The following is a 20659-nucleotide window of genomic DNA, read 5'->3' as shown; positions in this document are numbered from 1 at the left end:
GTCATGGCTGGATTGTACTGATTGAGTTGCACTCAACTGAGTTGCCTAGGACTGTACCAACAAATGACTGTTGAAAAGATATCAGCAAAGTTATTTTCTATGGAGCAGCCTGGAACATGAGCAGAAATAATGCTTTTCTCAGAGATCAGGATACCTGTAGGTATCTCAGTCTGGGCTCAGCAACCTATTGGCAAAGTTAGGTCAAGTCCTCACTACTGGAGTGTCAGGTGACTGTCAAGCAAACTGAGGGCAATAAGCAGGACAGATTGTGGAGCATATAAGAAAACAGGCATTTTAAAAGAAAAAGGAGTAGCGGGAAATCCCAGGTAGGACTCGAGACTAAGCAATATATCGAAGAATCCATAACAGTCTCATATATATCAGCACTGGAAAAATGTAAGTTTCTGATCCGGTAATTCATGTTGCATTGAAAATTCATTTGCATTGAAAATAGGAAATGCTATATCATGCCTCCAAAATCAGAGCTTAAAAGTTTGAATTTGAATCCGGCAACATCAACAGCGGGGGTGAGGGTGTGAGAAGAAGAAAAAAGCAGCCAAATCTCCCCAAACCAAGAATTTTTTTAATAGCTGAAATGTTGCCAGCCTATGCTACCAGATTGCCTTCTGTCAAGCAGAAGGACAATGCATCATTTCCACACGCTGTACACAAGGAATGCTGCCCACAAACTGCCATTACAGAGACCAGGGGCAGGGAAGGGAAATGAATGGATAATCTGCCTCTCAGAACATTTTTTCCTCCCACAGCTGATCATTTCAATCATAAACAGCTGAGGCGGAAAAGTCTTCTCAGGTCAACTAATGTGTCTCCCTGTGCGCCATGCAGGACATTTCCCTACAACAGCCCCATTGCTACCATATCTAATCTCTGCTCTGATTCTATGGGGTCTCTCTTCTACCACCTCATACATGTCATTCTTAAGAATTATTTTGTAATATCTAGCCTGAGTGAAAGAGCCTTTTTCCAGACAATAAAGCCCTATCCTTCTAAGAAATCCATCAGGTCTCTTGATGCACAAAATTTCATTTGTGTCTGTTACACTGGCAAACAGGAAACTTCTAAATTCAATCCTGAGACTTGGACAGTTCTGCTGGATTTAAACATCACCTGGTAAGCATTTGCTTGTATACAAAAGAGGATACAGGTTAGGCCACCAACAGCACCGAGCTTGCGGGAGTTAAGGTATTTTTTCTTAATCCTTTTGCTGATTTGAAACAGCTGTTATGAGTTACTGTACAATAGAATGAGCTGTCACTATACAGCCTGCATATGGCGTGAAATAGAAATCAATGATTAATTTTAATAAATCACAACTGTAATGGAGGTTATGGCCTTTTCAATTAAGCTGCATCAAAGCACATCCGATCTGACCTCACAATGCCATCCCCAGAAAATCTCAAGTCCGTTCTTTTAATTGGGATGAAAGGGCCTTTTCAATTCAAATGCCACTTACTTGCCAAGAAAGCACTTGGGAACAGTACTTAATTTTCTCCTCCTGTCTTTGATAAGGTTCACTTTCTTGCTCATCATCATTTGGTAGAGCTTCTCTCCTTTCTCTGCAATCATGACGTAGGCATCCCTCTCCATTCCCAGTTTCAAACCTGGAAAACAAAGCAGAAATTCCTTTAGATCCTTAACATCAGATAAAGTGTTTGCTCAAAGTCAAAAGCTGACGCCAAACACACAAAGTGGTAGAAACACAAAAATTAACTGATTTGTTTTACAAATAAGGGGGAAATTGTGTCATTTATTTATCTGAGGACAAAACTGTCATTTAAACTTATGGTTACATCACATCACACAAAGTAGAATCGTTTACAGAACATGGAGAAGTTCCAAACAAAGGAAGATAAAACATATACCTTCTGAAACCGATTTTCTGTTGCAATTTCACTTTTGACCCTGAAAAAACTGCCAGCGTAAGACTTGTTCAAGGCAGCTAAATGCTTGACAGAGCAGATGACTTTTTGAGTGTTCTATTACTTGTAGCCAAAAATACAAAAATGCTGAAATCAAATTCACATCCTTAAATAAATCAAAACTAGACAGAAATATGATTTTCTCATTCTTTCTTAATTAGCCTATTTACTAATACCCTTAGGCTAAATATACAGTTTGACAATCACATTATCCAGTCAATGAAAGACATACTGAATGATTTAAGGAATGACACATAATTGGATATAAAGAACATTTCATGTCCACTTTGTATGAGTTTCCATATAGCTCATGTTAACTTGAAAATTGCTACAGTCAGGAGGATGATCTCTGAAAACAATAGGTGTCTATGTTACAACTATCGTCATAACTGGCATTTTCTGTCACTCTTCCCTTTAGATTTGCAAATTGCTTTAGAACGACAGCACATGAGAAAAGTTGTTCTGCTGCTGTAGATGTTTTGTCTCTTCTAGCCTGAACCATTCATTTTGTTTTCCAGCTATGTTATTCTAGAACTTGCAAATCTAGGCAATCCTGGAGTCCAAAACAGAGGCACAGATTTTAGACATCTCTAAGATTAGTTTGAGAACAGGCAGCCTGCCTTGGTCCTGGACTTACGTGCCTAATTTTTACAGAGATTCACATTAGGCAGAACTTAAATGGTCAGCGTAATGCTAAAAACTGAAAGCTGTACATTCTTTGGGAAGAGCAGTTCACCCTAATTGGACATAAATCCTGTTGCTTTATGGTGAGATACTGAAATGAATTAATAGTGTTCTGTGTCATCAGAGCTGCTTTCTAGCTTTTTGAAAATGCTTAATGCATTTGTTTTAGAGGCTTGAAATGCACGTTCCAGAAATTAGACTTGCACAATATTTTGTCTTTCAAATACAGTATTTCTTTCATGTGTTCAATATCTGGCTAAAGGTTTTGGCTCCACAAATCCCCTGGCTTATTGCCGTTATTCCTCCATCCTTATTTCCCCCTATACTGTGATCCAATTCAATGTGAATGCTGACACGTGTAGCCGAGGCAAATTTGCAACGTGAACTTGTGATAGAAAACAGCCTGTGTAATAGTATACATGTTTCAGGCTGGTCTTACATCACTGAATTCCCCGGGCTCTGATGTAAATGGCAGACTGGAATGCACATTCTACTCAACTCATCCTACAGAATCGGGAATCTCACCAAGCTTTCTAATCCAAACACTGATATCTCTGTGACTTTGCAAGTACCCTCATCCAAAGGAGATTTTCCAATAAGGCCTGGAATGTCTGCCAGAATATCTGTGCTTACCCCGAGTGCCTGTTATCAGCTGCCACATCATAAAACTAGATGACAAAAAGCATCAGAAAAAATCCACTCTCACTAGCTAATGCTGCATGGAAAACTTTGAGAAACTTTCTATTAAGGAATAGTTCTTTTCCCTTCCTACTATTTATTTCAATCACCTTCCCATATTCTCAAGATCCCTCTTTATATACGGTCTGTTTTTCTAGTCCTGTCTTTTTACTTCTTATTGAACCTTCTCTCTCCTCACACATTTTACTTGGTGCACAGGAAATTCCATAGAGCACCGGTGACCTCACAAAGTGAAAACTCACTAATAAATGGAGACTCACTGGAACTTTTAGAGATATGATTTAGCACTCTGAGGGTAAAAGTAAAAGCCAAGAAGTGTATTTTATTAAAAAAATATATCATGTGGAAGATTAGGATCCTTACAGTAGAGTGGGATGCAGAACTGACCAATAAGCTCAGAATGGCAAAACACTGCCTTTTAATTAAAAAAAAATTAAAAAAAAAGAAAAATCAGAACTGATTCTCTCTGTTGACTCCAGGTGGTTCTTTTAGCTCTGTTAAATTGACACCACTTTGAACCTACATTTTGAAGGTAGTATCCTTGCTATTGTCAAAAGATGTATTGGGGTTCATATACGACAAAGTCTGTTAGAAATGTTTTATATATATTTTTATATTTATATATATATTTATAGGAGTGTTACGAATGCTTTGAACTTAATGATGGTAATAATGGGGTTGAGTGTTTATGGGTAAGAATCAGGGGCAGGGCTAACAAGGCGGATATCGTAGTAGGAGTCTGTTATAGACCGCCCAATCAGGATGAGGAGGCAGATGAAATATTCTATAAACGGCTGGGAGAAGTCTCAAGATCGCGAGCTCTTGTCCTCGTGGGGGACTTCAATTTGCCGGACATCTGCTGGGAATACAATACAGCAGGGAGGGAACAGTCTAGAAGGTTCCTGGAATGTGCTGGGGATAACTTCCTGACACAGCTAGTGAGAGAGCCAACTAGGGAAGGTGCCCTGCTGGATCTGTTGTTTGTAAATAGGGAAGGTCTTGTGGGGGATGTGAAGGTTGGAGGCTGTCTTGGGAACAGTGACCATGAAATGATAGAGTTTTCAATTCTGCGAGAAGCAAGGAGAGGGGTCAGCAGAACTGCTACCTTGGACTTCCGGAGGGCGGACTTTGGGCTTTTCAGGAGCCTGGTTGACAAAGTCCCCTGGGAGGCAGTCCTCCAGGGCAAAGGAGCCCAGGAAGCCTGGGTGATTTTCAAGAAGGAAGTCTTAAAGGCGCAGGAGCAGGCTGTCCCCATGTGCCAGAAGACAAGCCGTCGGGGAAAAAGGCCGGCCTGGCTAAACAGGGAGCTAGTGTTACAACTTCGGGAAAAAAAGAGGATCTATGGCCTCTGGAAGGAAGGGCAGGCCACTCAAGACGACTACAAAGAGGTAGTGAAGCTATGTAGGGAAAAAATCAGGAGGGCTAAAGCCCAGCTGGAGCTAAACCTGGCTTCTGTTGTCAAGGACAACAAAAAAAGCTTCTATAAATATATTAGCAATAGGAAGAGGACTAAGGATTATCTCTGTCCTCTAGTAGATGGGGCCGGCAACATAGTGACCAAGGATGAGGAAAAGGCTGAGGTACTTAATGAAGTCTTTGCCTCAGTCTTCAGCAGTAGGACCAGTTGTTCCCTGAGCACCCAGACCCCTGAACTAGAAGACAGGGATGGGGAGCAGACTGAAGCCCCTCTAATCCAAAGGGAAATGGTGAGGGACCTGCTTCAGCACCTGGAGGTGAACAAATCTATGGGGCCGGATGGGATCCACCCAAGGGTATTGAAAGAGCTGGCGGAGGTGCTTGCCGGGCCACTTGGTATCATTTATGAGCAGTCCTGGACAACCGGAGAGGTCCCAGCTGACTGGAGGTTAGCAAATGTGACACCCATCCACAAGATGGGCCGGAAGGAGGATCCGGGGAACTACAGGCCAGTCAGTCTGACCTCGGTGCCTGGGAAGGTCATGGAACAGATCCTCCTCAGTGCCATTACACGGCACATGCAGGAGAACAGGGTGATCAGGCCCAGTCAGCATGGGTTTGTGAAGGGCAGGTCATGCCTATCAAACCTAATATCCTTCTATGATAAGGTGACCCACTTAGTGGATGAGGGAAAAGCTGTGGATGTTATCTACTTGGATTTTTGCAAAGCTTTTGACACTGTTTCCCACAGCATTCTCCTGGAGAAACTGGCTGCTCATGGCCTGGACAGGTGTACTCTGCGCTGGGTAAAAAACTGGCTGGATGGCCGTGCCCAGAGAGTGGTGGTAAATGGAGTTAAATCCAGTTGGTGCCCAGTCACAAGTGGTGTCCCCCAGGGTTCGGTGCTGGGGCCGGTTCTCTTTAATATCTTTATCAATGATCTGGATGAAGGGATTGAATGCACCCTCAGTAAGTTCGCAGATGACACTAAACTGGGCGGGCGTGTTGATCTGCTTGAGGGTAGGTTGGCTCTGCAGAGGGATCTGGACAGGCTGGACCGATGGGCTGTGACCAATGGTATGAGGTTCAACAAGGCCAAGTGCCGGGTCCTGCACTTGGGTCACAACAACCCCATGCAGTGCTACAGGATTGGGGCAGAATGGCTTGAAAGCAGCTCGACAGAAAAGGACCTGGGAGTGTTGGTTGACAGCCGGCTGAATATGAGCCAGCAGTGTGCCCAGGTGGCCAAGAAGGCCAACAGCATCCTAGCCTGTATCAGGAATAGTGTGGTGAGCCGGACTAGGGAAGTGATCATCCCCCTGTACTCGGCACTGGTGAGGCCCCACCTCGAGTACTGCGTTCAGTTTTGGGCCCCTCGCTACAGGAGGGACATTGAGGTGTTGGAGCGTGTCCAGAGAAGGGCTACAAAGCTGGTGAGGGGCCTGGAGGACAAACCTTATGAGGAACGACTGAGGGAGCTGGGGTTGTTTAGCCTGGAGAAGAGGAGGCTGAGGGGAGACCTTATCACCCTCTACAACTACCTGAAAGGAGGTTGTAGAGAGATGGGGGCTGACCTCTTCTCCCTGGTGACAAGTGATAGGACGAGGGGAAACGGGTTCAAGTTACGTCAGGGGAGGTTTAGATTAGATATTAGGAGACATTTTTACACTGAAAGGGTTATTAAACATTGGAATAGGCTGCCCAGGGAGGTGGTGGATTCACCATCTCTGGAGGTGTTTAAAAAAAGGGTAGATGGGGCACTGAGGGACATGGTTTAGAAGTGGCTCTTGTCAGGGTAGGCTAAAGGTTGGACTCGATGATCTTAAAGGTCCCTTCCAACCTCAACAATTCTATGATTCTATGATTCTATGATTCTATATTCTATGGTAACAAATAACACTGCATTGCACATTGTGTTTAGCAGATTAGATGCAAAGTATCGTAATATTAAAACTAAGGTTTGGATTTCAAAGGACATTAAAGGATCTAGATTCTCTGCTTTCGTTAAACTTCAGTGACAGATCTGTAACTTTCTTAAAATACTTTACAAATCTAAAGCATTACTGCTTATCAAGTACAAGTTCTGAAAACACACTACTGAAAAAGTGTTTCAGAGACCTCTTTCGATACTAGCATAGATGAGCAATTACATCTTCAATGGAGTTGCGTGTGCAGAGAAGGGAACCACTTCTAAAAGTCAGGCACAGAATGTTTTAAAGTGTCATTTCCTCTGGCAATGAGCTATTATTTTTCCCGCTGAGCAAACAGGGAAGCAGATTCACTTGTGAAAGATAGCTCTGACTTCTAAAGGAACTCAGAACTTTTACTACCCACCCTGATTCACGGCTTTGTGAGCTTGCTTCTATTGTACAGCACCATTTCAAGATAAGCTTGGGGTTTTTTTTCATTCCACATGAACAGGTAGAAGTGACAAGCATCTGCATACATTTGTCACTGTTCCCAGTCTAAGTATAATCACTGTTCCCAGTCTAAGTATAATATTTCTAGAGTTTTTTTCCCATGAGCTCTTCTGTTTATTTCAAGATCACAGAGGCCGAGTTTGTGAGAACGACTGTGTCATTGCCTCCAGAAAAAGCCTGCATGCTGGCTTTTCCTCTTTCCTTTTACTGATAAATACAATTAAAATTTTATCTTATTTACCAATACAGGACCAAAAAATATAATTGATTAAATTTAATTTTTTCACAGTAATTCAGTGCAAATAAACTGACTCTGGCAAATAAAAAGATTTGATAAACGTACTGACACAAGTCCAGAACAACCCCAAGGTACACACTCAGAAGTATTTTTTTTCCAACAACTTGACTTTCTTTGTCATTAAGAATAGATTTTAATTCTGCCATGGAGGAAAAACTGCAACCTCTTCTTTTTCTCTCAGATACTTATACATGTATATACATTTCTCCTTTGTACACAAGTTCATTCAGTGCATTAGAAAATACATTATCCACTTACTCTCTCTCTGCTCCCTTTCCTTGATTATAGCATCCAGCCATTTCTGTTTGTCCTCTGCAGTCTTGGCCATACAGACAAACCATTTGTTTTTGGCTGTGTTGTGTATCTTCCAGCCATTTGTCACAGTGTAGCCGTTGCTGTGGTAATCTGCTGTAAAAACCCAAAGCACAATACACACAGTGAATAGACGGCCTGCTACTTTAATCAAATCAGCGTGGGACACCTCAATTAAAATTTTCTTCTTTGAAGAGCTTGATTTCTGGAGGTGTTCCTCATGCATCAGTTTTAGTGACTGTCCATGTGACTGGTTGTTACTTACCACTCTGCAGGTACAAATATTAATAGAAGTATCCACAGCTGGGCTGTTCAACTGACTGAATGTTTCAGTACTAAGAGTGACGCTTTGTAACTTCACCTTAGAAGAACTAAAATATTTTAAATACAATGACATCAGTAGAAAAGTCTATGATGTTTGTTCAGGTTATTTGCTCTGAACTTTCTGAGGACAAGCTAACTTCTTGCACTGTAAGGATTTTCGTCCACAGGACATGGGAACTGCATTCCCATAGTTTGTTCATGGCCACATTCCATGGTACTGATTTGATGCTAAGACTAATATTTGGTAGTATTCTAAAGGAGAAGAAGATCCAGAAGTTCTGTTGTTATAGCTGTAATGGCTTAAGATGTAAGAAAAGAAAGGATGGAAAGAAGATAAAGTATCTTTTACTAAATTAACTTGGATTAGGAGAAAAAATAGACAAGCTTCGGGGTACACAAACTCTTCAGAAGGTCATTTCAGAATGAAGGACTAGTGCCTGAAAGCATGTCCAGTCATTCAACTATTTAATTTGGTCTAATAATGAAAGCATCAGAGGTTACATATCTTACTTAAGATTTCATTAAAGGAGACGGATGAGTACTTTTGTACCAACTTCCAACACAAGATCTGGACTTGCTGCGCTGTTAAAAGACAGTATTTGACCTCTTACCTGTTCCATCTTCCACATTCTCCACCTCCATGACTTCTGTATTTATTCGGCCCCTGAAGATATACAGGGACCCATTGATTGACTTTGTCCGTTTAGATGCTTTTTTCCCAGTAACTCTGCAATTAGGATTTAGACTGTTAGCAACACATAAGCAAATAGTGTAATGTATATATGCACAAATCAATCTGAGATATGACTATTAAAAAAGGGTTCCAACATAGTGGGTTTTGGTATTTGACTATGTCTCTGATTTTAAATAATTGGAATACTCAATCAGCTCACAAAGATAAGCGTACAACAGTGTCAGTACAGTGATAAAGAGCTTATTTTACAAGCTTATGTGAAGATTGGGATGCCTTCAAGATTTACATTCTTGACGACTAACTGAAATGCCAGTACAACTGAACTGCACATGGCTTTGGGATGAAAACTGCAATATCACCTGACCCAAAGTTACATTTGCCTCCTTTGTTTGTCTAAAGCTTTGATAAGTTTGTTGTATGCGTACCAAGTTTCAAATATGAAATGAAACATGTAAAGAGTCTAGTGTCACATGGTGTGTCATATGTGTGATAAATGTCATTGTATGCAGCATTTGTGAAGGTGCTGCTGTGGCTATTTTGCACCAAACTTTACATCCTTACCCATAAGCTTTACCGTGTCTCTGTTGAAGTGTCTTATAAAACAACTCAGGAAAGCACTTTTCATTGATAGTTATGTCCTGATTTTTATGTCTAGAATAGGTTTAAAACTATCCAACTGACACCTGCTGAGCTTTAATATCTAAGAACAACGCTGCTACGTGAACCAAAACACAACTGGTCAAATGATCATCATTTGAGATGGCAGGTGTCCAAATGAAGGGATCGCTGTGGCAACTTGCCAGGAACTCATAAGATTCAAGGAATATTGCAATAAAAAACAGCTGGGGAGAAAATTTCTGTCAAAGTGAAATATCCGTGATAAACTGAGGTGAGAAGAGAATCACCAAGTTTTTCTGAACAATTTTTCCCTTTACAACTAGCTTTAGTGACAAATACACCTTTAGTGATGACCGTATACTTACATCCAATCAGACTGACTGAGGGACTGAGATCTTGGAGCTATTACATTATTTCCTAAAGACAAATGTTGGAGTCAAAAGAAAAGCTGTCCTGGCAGCTTTAGGGAAACCCTTTAAATACTCATCTCATATCCCCACATGAAACATACTGTTTCTGACATCAGGATTCAATTTAAACAGCAGTCTATGATCCTGCTGAAAACACAAAACAATACGCAGCCCTGAAAATCTATGTCATCAGTTTGTCAGACTTCCCTAAGCTTCTGCAAAAGATGAGACTGCAGTCTCAGACCCAAAATCACAGACTTAATTCTGATTCTGAACACATCTTAAATTGGTCTCCTAATTTATGCTATTGTGAAAAAATATGATGCTCAAATTCAAATGTCTGTGTTGTTGACTACTTATCAAAAAATGAGGTCTGAATTCTGATTGCACTTTTCAATCAAGAAAAACGCCAGTGATTTCTACAAGATAAGCATAGCAAAAGTGAGATGAGAACCAAGTCATCAAATTTCAAATTAGGAACAGACACAGGCTGGTTTTTGGTGGTTTTGGGGTTGTTTTTTCTTCAGAATCTGTATCCCACTAACATGTCAGTTGTTTGTCAAGCAGCTGGCCAAATGATCACACCACCACAACTGGATAGACATTCAATTCCATCCTGGACTAATTATAAATAGCAGCTAGACAGGAGAAATACCCAAAACTAAAGTCACTCAGTGATCCCTAAATATATCTTTAACATTAGGCAATTCCCAGCAGACTTAATAAAATATTCTACTTTTTAATGGAAATCAGATTCTGGACATTCCATCAGTTCAAGCTACATTATTAGACAAAGATAAACAATATTGATCCTTTGGGAAAATGAAAGTGTTACAGCAGTTTCCTCCAAAATCAAGCCAAACTACAGAGAAGCTCAGTAACGTCTCCTGTACAAAAACAGAGAGTTGCTTAAAAGACAGTAGAACATTTTGTTTTCTAAATCTTGGTATTCCGGGAAAAATGCCTGGATATCGCGGGAGGGGCTAGGCTAACCTGAACTACAAACAGGACTAGAAAACCAGTTTCTAAGTGCTCTGAAGAAGTAAAAGATTAGATATCTTTTTTTTTTTTTGTTAAAGGAATAGTTTTCTGTTAGAAGACACACAAATTTCTGAACTCTGTTACATATCAAAGCTTGGATATTGACAAATCTAGTAAAGTCTCAAAATGAAATGCTTCATATTTCTTGATTCATTTCAGTACAGTCAGAATGGTTCAGTTAGATAATATTAAAAGACACATAAGACTGAATCGTGTGATTTTTTTTCCCAATTTAATTTAAATGTTTATATTACTTTGTCATAATTTCTAATGTAGATTTCACCTAATAACTTGTATTTATGCTGTATAGTTTCAGCATTATCCACACAAAAAATCTGATCATTATTGAAATTACTTTTTCCTCGCTTAATGGTTCCAAAATTTCCATTGAACAAAAAACTGGAAAATAAAGTGAAATTTTGAGATATGAGAATTTTCTGTGGAGAGAATGCTCTGGTTTTTGAGAATTTCTAACTGGGTTGGCCATTCTAATTGGCCATCACCAGTAAAGAAGTGTAACTTGAAGAAGGGGGAGGATATTGCAGGAAAGGAAGGAGGACGATCTGGAGTGTAGAGAATGCACTGTAAATTCAGAAAAGACCAAAGCATGAGAATGAGACTGGAGCTGTGAAGGTAAAAAGCTTAAGAACTGAAATACAGTGCAATTGCTGCAGAAGCAAAATGTCCTCCATGCTGCCAATGCTATTTTAATAATAAGCAGTAGGTGTTAATAATCCTTAAGTTTTATAAGGTGGAATGATGCAACAGTTGTTAGTAGGGTAAGAAAGGAAGACAACGCACAGATCACACGAGCTGCACATGCTGAACAGCAGCTTGCTAATCTTCATCTCTTCTTCACTCCTCTGTGCCTTGGATCTATTTAATGTTTTCTTAGTCTTACACTTTCCCCTTTCCTGGCTTTGTATCATTTTTCACGTCACCCTCTTCTGCTTGGAATAACCTCCCAATGAAAGTTGGCAAGGCCTCCTTCTTCACATCACTCCTGGAGACCCATCTGCTCTGGGAAGCTTTCCAGCTGTAAGAACTCAGTCTGTGTTTTTTCTGCACTGTATCAACTTCTGTCCTTGGATTGCGCACTTCTCAGCGTGGGGACGCCATTACTGTCTGGCATATTTATTCTACCATGTAGTGATTTCTTTCTCATATAGTCTAAATAATAGCAATAGTCAAGAGGAAAGTCACACCTGTGACTCAGCTGTACAGAGCAACAGGGAACACAGTGAGTGATCAGTAATTGATCATACTTTCTAACAACAAAACTTCTGAATGGTCCCAGTGGCAGATGTCCCTACACAGTGCAGGGGGGTTGGACGTAGATGATCTTTAAGGTCCCTTCCAACTCTAACCATTCTATGATTCTGTGATTATAATACCATAAAGACAGAGGGACTTACCTGGATTTCCTCTTGCAATAGACCAGTAGATTATCAAATAGAAAAAACATTCTCTCCTGGATGTTTCCTGCTGAGATTTTTAACAAAGTCCCTTGGAGCAAGAGCTGTGTGCAGATATCTGTCAGATTTGATCCCTGAAACACAGAAAAGAGATATTATTTTTAATTTTTTGTGCGTGTGCGCACTGAACAATTTTTATTAAGACACTGTTATTTTATCTGCATGTCATTAAACTGTGAAATAACTGATGCACTCATAAGGAGGAAGTCCTCAATTTCTTAACATGGCTAAATGCATCATATTTTTTCTGGAATACAAATATTTTTTTGGAGTCCTCTCATACTAACATAAATCTTCCCTATTAAATTCCAGGAGACTTTTTCCTGAAAAAATCTTTTACTCTCAAAGCAGCTGTATTGCGAGTCTCCCAAGACCATTAGTCTTCCCTTCAGACCCTGAGCTATCATTGTAAATATCACAAGCAATGGCTTTAGGAATGCTTTATAACAGAATAATGTTATTTCCCTAACATCGTAGCTCTGATACTGACATATGTCACTATTAACTGTCCCTCTGCAAAATCATCTCAGTGGTGGTATGTCTCTCCAACTCTTTTGTTAGAAGTATACGCAGGTGCTCCCCTTTCTGGAGTTCTAGCAAACGCATGCAAGTTAGAAACAGCCATGCAAGTCAGCGGTTGGGTCCTGGACACTGTGCTAGCTGCTATGTGCAAGCGATTATATGCAGAAAGCAGCCATAGAGATAACTGAGCTTGGTGCTCAAGACACTAGCCTATGAGGATGCCCAGAAGCTGCAAACCACAGTAGATCACTCTAAACCATTCACTTCCCAAACTGTTACTCAGATTATTCCTAGGAAAAGCAATCATACAGGCCTTTAAATGGGACCCTTTAGCACCAAAGCAGTAGGGCCCAAATGAAAAACAACTATAGGACTGTCCCAGCTTGCTCTGAGGACAGGCAAACTCCCAAGTGTCCCCACATTCTGAACGCACACAGTTGGGAATCTGATCCTTAATTGCTCCATTGACCAAACAAGATGGTTTGGCTAAATCTTAGGCGCTAGCCTCAAATTCCTTGATCTAGCATTACTTCGAAGGTATAAGAGCATCCTATGAATAAAGGTCCCTTTTCAGAAAAACATTCTGAGGCCTTTCAAACATTTACCACCTAGTTCTGGATCACTTACTAGTTTTTGCATTTCTCTTTGAGTAGGAAGGAAGAACTACTTCCTTCCATGGTCAGCATGCAGATAAGGAAGTAAATTAGACGATATGACCCACTGCCTTGAGTCTTACTGGAAAAGAGAACTGACTTTGGATTGCAAGACATTCATTATCAACAAAATTGCTTGATTTCCAAAGGTTCATTAACCCTATATTCACAAATAATAGAAAAAATTTGTAAAATACAATTCATCTATTTAAAAAAACTGAAGACATCTCTGTGCACGGGCATGCAATCCAGCTGAATCTAGAAAGACACCCCAGAAGGATTTGTCTGAATGATTTCAGACATTGCATGAGTGATTGTCTCTTTGTTTTGTTTTGGGGTTGGGTTTTTTTTAGGAAGGTACAGTCTGCTGCCATCAAGCTATTCAGGGGAAATCACTGAATTGGAATCAGCTAAATGCAATGCAGCCACTCTAAAGGTGTGAATGAAGATCTGATTACACCATTTTCTAAATCAAACCTTGCCAGCTGTGCTGTCCATGTCTCGCTTTTAGTTAACAAGGAAGCAGCTACTGTTTAAAGGCTGCCAAGTATGCAACACCCATTTGTGTGTTCCATGTACATGTTTCTATATATTCTGGATAGAATGATGCAGGAACTAGCTAGATGCAACAGTTCCATCTGCTGTCCCAATATGTTTTTATTTTCTTAATCATTCTACAGAAAGAGTTAATACATGTCCAGAAATAAGCTGTTATTGTTATTTTGAAAATGACCTGTTGACCATTACTATCTCCAGGAGAAATCACTCTATCTCAGATTTGTGACCCAAAAGGTCTACTAGCACATACACAAATAGGAACAGAAACCAATTGACTTTACGACATAAAAGCACGCTCTTCACGTGGTTTGCCCAAGGACAAATCAAGGCTTCAGAACACCTCAACATCAAGTACTTAGGTTTCTGAAAGATACCCAAAGAAGCAAAAGCAATGAGCACAGTGACATCAATCTTTTATCGACACAGGAATCACTGGCAAAATTATCTGGCCTATTTATTGCAGGAAGTGAAAGCAAATGATTGCAATGGTTGCTTCTCACCCTAAAATCTAAGAATCTTTATTTTTCCATCAGACCCATCATGATGGTATCTAAACACTGTTGCTGCATTTCCTGTTTGCTGTTGACCTAGCTACTTCCCATTTATACCAATTTGAGAGGTTTTTCAATAGTAAAAAACAGAGGAAGAAGATTTATTTGATGTTTTCAGAGACAACACAGGATTTCTCACCTTTCTAAGTGGAACTAAACTGCGGGGGGTGGGGAAGAAAAAGAAAACATCATAGCTGATGAAATTGCAAATTACAGCCAATTATAAAATGATTGATCTGCCTAAGCACTAACACATATCTTATAACTCAGGTTGTTCTGTGATGGGGGTTTTGCTTCTCTATGGATTTCAGACTGGGAGAATTTGGGGATATATAACAATTGTTCAGTAAAAATAACTCACAAGGACTCATGAGGAGGGGCTCTCCCCCCAGAGAAATCAATATATAATTAATAGAAACAGCATATTAACTTGTTCTTCACTAAGCAAACAAAAACGTGGTATACAAAAGTTGGTCTTGTCATGCATCCTCTACTTTTCTTTCCCCCTTTTTTAAACTAATCTTTGTTTCCCAGAAGGATTAACCAGAATCAAATCGACCTGCCTAAGACTAATCCATAACATACATCTGCAAGGACTCTGTGCATTCCGAAAGAATGAATCTGAGCAGAGTTCATTTCGATCAACAGACCTCTGATTAAGCTGCAGGCCTTCAGCGGCTTCCCAGATTTGGCCTAGTTTAACATGTCCCCTCATTATAATCTGTCTCAGAAAGAGACTGACAGGATGATGCCAGTGTATGATAGCGAGAGCTGTATTAGAGAGGGAGACGCAGACTGATGGGCGGAGATGTGGAAGAAAAAACGCTGAACTGAGGAAAACACTCTAAAAACCTACTACTGTTCTTACTGAAGTTACAGATGACTCTCAAGGGCAAGAAGAGGAGACACTGCAGAGGCAAAATGATGTTACGTTGTTCTTCATGTTGGACATACTGAGAGTGGCACTGATGGCAATAGGATGAAGATCAGAACAGGGGCGATCCATTGGGACAGTTGGAAGGAATTGAAAAGTCACAGAAACTGGTGAAACTGCTGGTTTGGTTAAACAGAAACATTAGACAAGGTGGAGCCTGTTCCAAATTATGTGAACAAATTAACACCACACTTCATGCTGGGCTGCTTGCACACTCCCCAGATTCAGGCTACATCCCTTAGAATCATAAAATACTTGGTCATAAGTCAGCTGATCTTCACTTTTTTATGGCAATTTAAATGCCTTGGATTAAAACAGTTGAAAGCTGTAGGCATAACTAAACTAAAAATAGGCATAAATTTGCTTTATAGACTTGCTCCTATGGCCAGCTCTGTGGCTTATAGCACCGCATTGTTAAGCTGAAAAATTATTTAACTCAGCAATTGCAGCTTTCCATAGATAGAAGTTAGGAGCTCTTATTACGAATAAACTGTGAAACACATCTGAAAGAACTCAAAACAGTTAATTACAAACACAGCACTTTGCTCAAGAGTCATAATTTACAAGACCCCAAGCACTGTGAAGATAGAAAACTGTCAATCAGTTTCAAACTTCTTTATATGTACAGAAGAAAAAAATGCCATCATGTTGAGCATATGTAAAGCTCTGTGATGTGTTAAGCTAGTTTTTCTCCTTTTAATATGCTGAGGGTTTTCAGCCCCATAATGTTGCTGTAGATAAGTTAAACCCTAAAAAAAAAAAAAAAAAAAAAAGCATTAAGTTTGGATACCATTTCATTTATAGCATCGTGGACACTTTAATAGTCACACTTCAGGCTCCAGAGTTCAAACCAGGCCTCTTGCCTAGAAGACCCAAAAGTTGCATTGAACCTGAAACGGTTTTAACTGCTTCTAGAAGTCTTGCTATAGAGAACATTGTATGACTTCGTTTGCTGAGCTTGCTATCCAAAAAATACACAGCTGGATATCTGGGTTGTTCTCACATCTTTAGCTGGATGCCAAGAACATCCTTCAGGGAAAAAATGAGCAAGGTTTAAAACATACACGAAAGATAAAAAACAACCCAAGAGAGAGTCATGGAGAGCACCCAAGAGTCCGAACATGAGGAAGTTTACATGACCTCTAACAAAATGTCCTCAGCTGGCAATGATCAGCCTCGACATTTTAAATGTCAGTCTCAACGCCGACGCCAATCCCTCCACGAGACCATTTAACACCAGTGACTCCCTATGGTGCACATCCCAGAGGCTTCCAACTACACTGATTCAAGGGCCCCAACTAAACTCATCACAAGATAGGCTGCCAACCCTTTGCACACCATCCTGACTTCCCAGTATTTCTACTGAGTAGCTCTTTTTCCAGATTTCCTCTTCTCCCAAGCTTCACATTGTAGTTTTCTCCCTCTCTTATTTTTCTCCCTTCCATAGTAACTGCTTCTACCTACACAGATCCACCTACTGATAAACACATCACTAGAAACACATCCATGAGTAACTTACCTGGAGCAAACACAAATATATCACTTGCTTTATAATCTAATGCTTGCTAATCTAACCTTTATCTTTTATACAGGAAATCTGTATGAAGCTAAGTGAGTTAACTTTTAAAGCTCACGGAAAAACTAAAGGCTTGTGGGAGTGGAAAGAGGAACTTCTGTTATTTAGACCAGTCCTGATTTCATCTTCTAGACTTACTTGTCATTCAAATGAGATCTGCCCATTTGAAATTTCAGTCCATTCTAGCTCTAACACCTTCCTCCTTTCATAATCCATTTGTTCTGCTACAATTTAGCATCAGCCTGCACACCCAAAATAAACACTAAATTCTAAACTCATCACAGTGATGCCACCCACACCTTCAAGAGCATTTACACATCACATAAGAAACAGAAATCCCTGTACATCGTATGAGTCACTAAACTTCAGCCCATTAATCTGTATAGCAAACTGCCTCCAAGGAGCTCGCTAGTCCTACATCATACCTCCCATCCTTCAATGTGGGACTGCAACTGCTCAAGAGCTTCCAGTTTCTCCATCTGTCTCTTGGTCTCGTTGATATTTGTGCAGACTGTCTTCATTGCCTGCAGTGCGTTCTGGACAGCTGGGTGATCAGGATGCTTCGAGGGAGTCCTCTTAGCTAATTCCTTCAAGAAAAAGAAAAGAAAACATGCAATGTAAACTTAGAAGCGGCTCACGGAAAGGTGCAAGCATTAGTGTGTAATCCCATTGCAAAATGCCAGAACCACTGCAAAATTAAAGAGAAGTTGTGGGCATGTTACTGTAGATGTTGTTCTCTGATCTTCATCTGTGCGGGGTTGCCATTTCATATGAGTGTTGCTAAGTAAATGAAGCAATCGCTCATGTTAAATATGCCAAACTAAGAGAGCTCAAGCCAAATACATTTTGCTGTGTCACATATGTTTGCTTCTAGTGTGAACCAAAGCCAAAAAAATTAAAAGATTACATAAAAACCACATTGTCCACTTCAAAGACATGTGATGCATTGACCTAGCCATGGTCTAGATGGTATACCAGCCCCAGTGATGTGCATCCAGTATTTCAGCGATGCTGGATTAGGCCCCTTTGATCAGGAAAAATTCTGCCCATAGCAGGTTCTTATCAGGAACCACCAGAACTATGGAAGCAGGGTTTTCTGCGGACTATGGCCTTACAGGAATAATGCTAGGCTGTATACACCACCCACAGTACTTACAGAAGGTGCAGATTAATCCCAACCCACATGAAGCTTTAGGACCTAGGTTGTTTAGATATATAACCAGAAGAGAAATGCAACCAAAGTACAAATCAGATTTACCTAAGAGTGGAACTGCCCTCATGAGAAGCCTGTGTCTTTCTACTGACCGAAGAGGGATTCCAGTGAGACAACTCTCCTAATTCAGATCCTTCAGTGTATGGGGTGTCCGTGCCCAGGTGCTGGCAAGGGGGGGCTGCAGGGGCCTCTGTGAGGAGAGGTCAGGGGCTGCTCCGTGCCGGGCAAAGCCGGCTCCACAAGGTACCCGCAGCAGGACCCCAGTGAGCCCATCAGAGAGGCTGGTGGCACCTCTGTGAAAACGCATTTAAGAAAGGGCAAAACACAGCAGGGCAGAGAGGGAAAACATGTGAGAGGCAGTCCTGTGAGCACCAAGGCCTGAGAGGAAGGCGGGATGGAGGTACTACAGGTTCCGGAGCAGAGACTTCCCTGCAGCCCCTGGAGAGACCAGGCTGGAGCGGATATTTCCTGCAGCCCATGGAGACAACCATGACGGAGCAGATACCCACACTGCAGCATGTGGAGGACCCCACGCCGCAGCAAGTGGATGTTCCCTGAAGGAACGGTTGTAGGTGCAGGGCTCATGCAGGAGCAGGTTCTCCTGACAGGAACTGCAGCCCATAGAGGACCCATGCAGTACCAGGTTTATCCTGAGGAACAGCAGCCCCAGGAGAGCTCACGCTGGGGCAGAGAAAAGTGTGAGGATGAAGGAGCAGCAGAGAGGAAGCGTTACATATTGACTGCAATCCCCCATGCCCCCTGGCTCAGGGGGTTGGGGGGAAGTAGAAGAGATGAGAATTCAAGAGTGAAGTTGAGCCTGGGGAAAACAGTGGGGGCTGGGGAGAAGGTGTTTTTGTTTTTCACCATCCAAATCTATTTCAATTGGCAATAAATTGAGTCAGGTCTGGTTTGCCTGTGATGGCAATTAGTAAGCAATCTCCCTGTCTTTATCTTGATCCACAAGCATTTATTCATCTTATTTTCTCCCCATCCCATCAAAAAGAGTGAGAGAGTGCCTGATTGGGCCAAGGTCAACCCACCACATGTGGATAAGCACCTACAGCTCTATGCATGATGAGTCTGTGTGCCCAGAAATCACAGGGAAATGCACTAGCCACAGCTGTTCCATGTTTTTGTGTGTCAGGAAGGACAATAATAACATTATGAAGGAGAAAATTCATTTACAGAAGAGTAACTTGTCCAACAGCAAGTTACTCGCAGAATTAAGACTTTCTGGCATTCAGTTCAGTGTTTTAACCTCCAAGACAGGCCCATGGCAAGTGGAGAGGGCTCCCAGAAGGCAAAGTGGGAAAAAGTGCTGGAGCAGCCAAGAGAGCAGCAGGAGTTTAGCAGGGACTCTTCCCCAGATTGTATTTAGGAGGCTGGGTTTTGACTGGAGAGATTAACATAGATGTGAACAGCATGTCTGCTCTGAAGGAGTTCCTAAGAGTCTCTGCTTCACTTGATTCAGAGCACAACAGCCCAGTTAAACACTGCCCGCTTAAAATCAGCAGTAGAAAAACTTGGGACCTGACAACATTAACCAGTTTGGCAAAAGGGGTAACCACTGTCAACTCACAATTAATCATTTTTTAGACCAGTAGTATTTTATAGTCAGCCACAATTGGATAAAAATACATTAAAGAAACCTTAACTAAGGCTGATAATTTCATCTTGATACACAATATGGTGTTTAAGACCCACATTTTTAGATTGCCTGGAATATTTAACTTTCGCACTATGTTCTGTTTTGCCTCAACGTGTTATTTGCTTCTTTTAAAGTCCTGTGTCTAACTGGCAAACTGCTGCTGAATTGCATCATGCATCACTTTACATGAGACACAAGAATGAGTTTGAATAGAGACAGAGAGCCTGCACAGCTCTGTGGTCTGAACAGAGCTAAACTACTTCAATCCATAGCTCCTAGAGCTAAGGGCAAAGACAGCCTGTTGCAGTTGTTGTTCATCCAAAATAAATGAATGCGATTCCCAAATGCCTGTCATGGGCTCCAACTAGGCTTAATCTGTGGTCTGATTTGTCTTTTGCTTCTCCACATCAGCAAATGTCTCTTCGCCACACAAAATTTTGCCATATTGGCATTAATTTAAAGATCTTTGTGCCATGCTGTCTTGTTTGGCACTAACATACTTTGATTTCAGGCAAGATCCTGAGTACCAGGACTTGACTTGCCTGAGTTGGTCACAAAACCTGTTACATGAGCACTGCTCCTAAACTGACTTACGTCCACATACAACCTCTAGATCAAATTAACTGGTACTTCTAGGCTCAACTTACATGGCCTGTCAAAGAGCGGAGGGGTG

At 41.1% G+C, this 20659-nt stretch overlaps 1 protein-coding gene across 3 annotated transcripts in view; it reads right to left on the bottom strand.

Moving 5' to 3' along the window:
- PREX1 (phosphatidylinositol-3,4,5-trisphosphate dependent Rac exchange factor 1) overlaps positions 1 to 20659 on the bottom strand; it is a 165680-nt gene that overhangs the window by 54862 nt on the left and 90159 nt on the right. For all 3 annotated transcript variants that reach the window (XM_063349670.1, XM_063349671.1, XM_063349672.1), the window contains exons 6-10: positions 17551 to 17712; positions 12272 to 12405; positions 8705 to 8820; positions 7716 to 7865; positions 1475 to 1622 (exon numbers count right to left, since the gene is read on the bottom strand). In XM_063349670.1, coding sequence (XP_063205740.1) covers positions 1475 to 1622; positions 7716 to 7865; positions 8705 to 8820; positions 12272 to 12405; positions 17551 to 17712 — 710 coding nt within the window. The remainder of the gene's footprint in view (positions 1 to 1474; positions 1623 to 7715; positions 7866 to 8704; positions 8821 to 12271; positions 12406 to 17550; positions 17713 to 20659) is intronic.

Source organism: Chroicocephalus ridibundus, chromosome 12, assembly GCF_963924245.1.
Source record: "Chroicocephalus ridibundus chromosome 12, bChrRid1.1, whole genome shotgun sequence".
Taxonomy (NCBI): Eukaryota; Metazoa; Chordata; class Aves; order Charadriiformes; family Laridae; genus Chroicocephalus; species Chroicocephalus ridibundus.
This window is presented reverse-complemented; position numbering and strand designations above follow the sequence as displayed.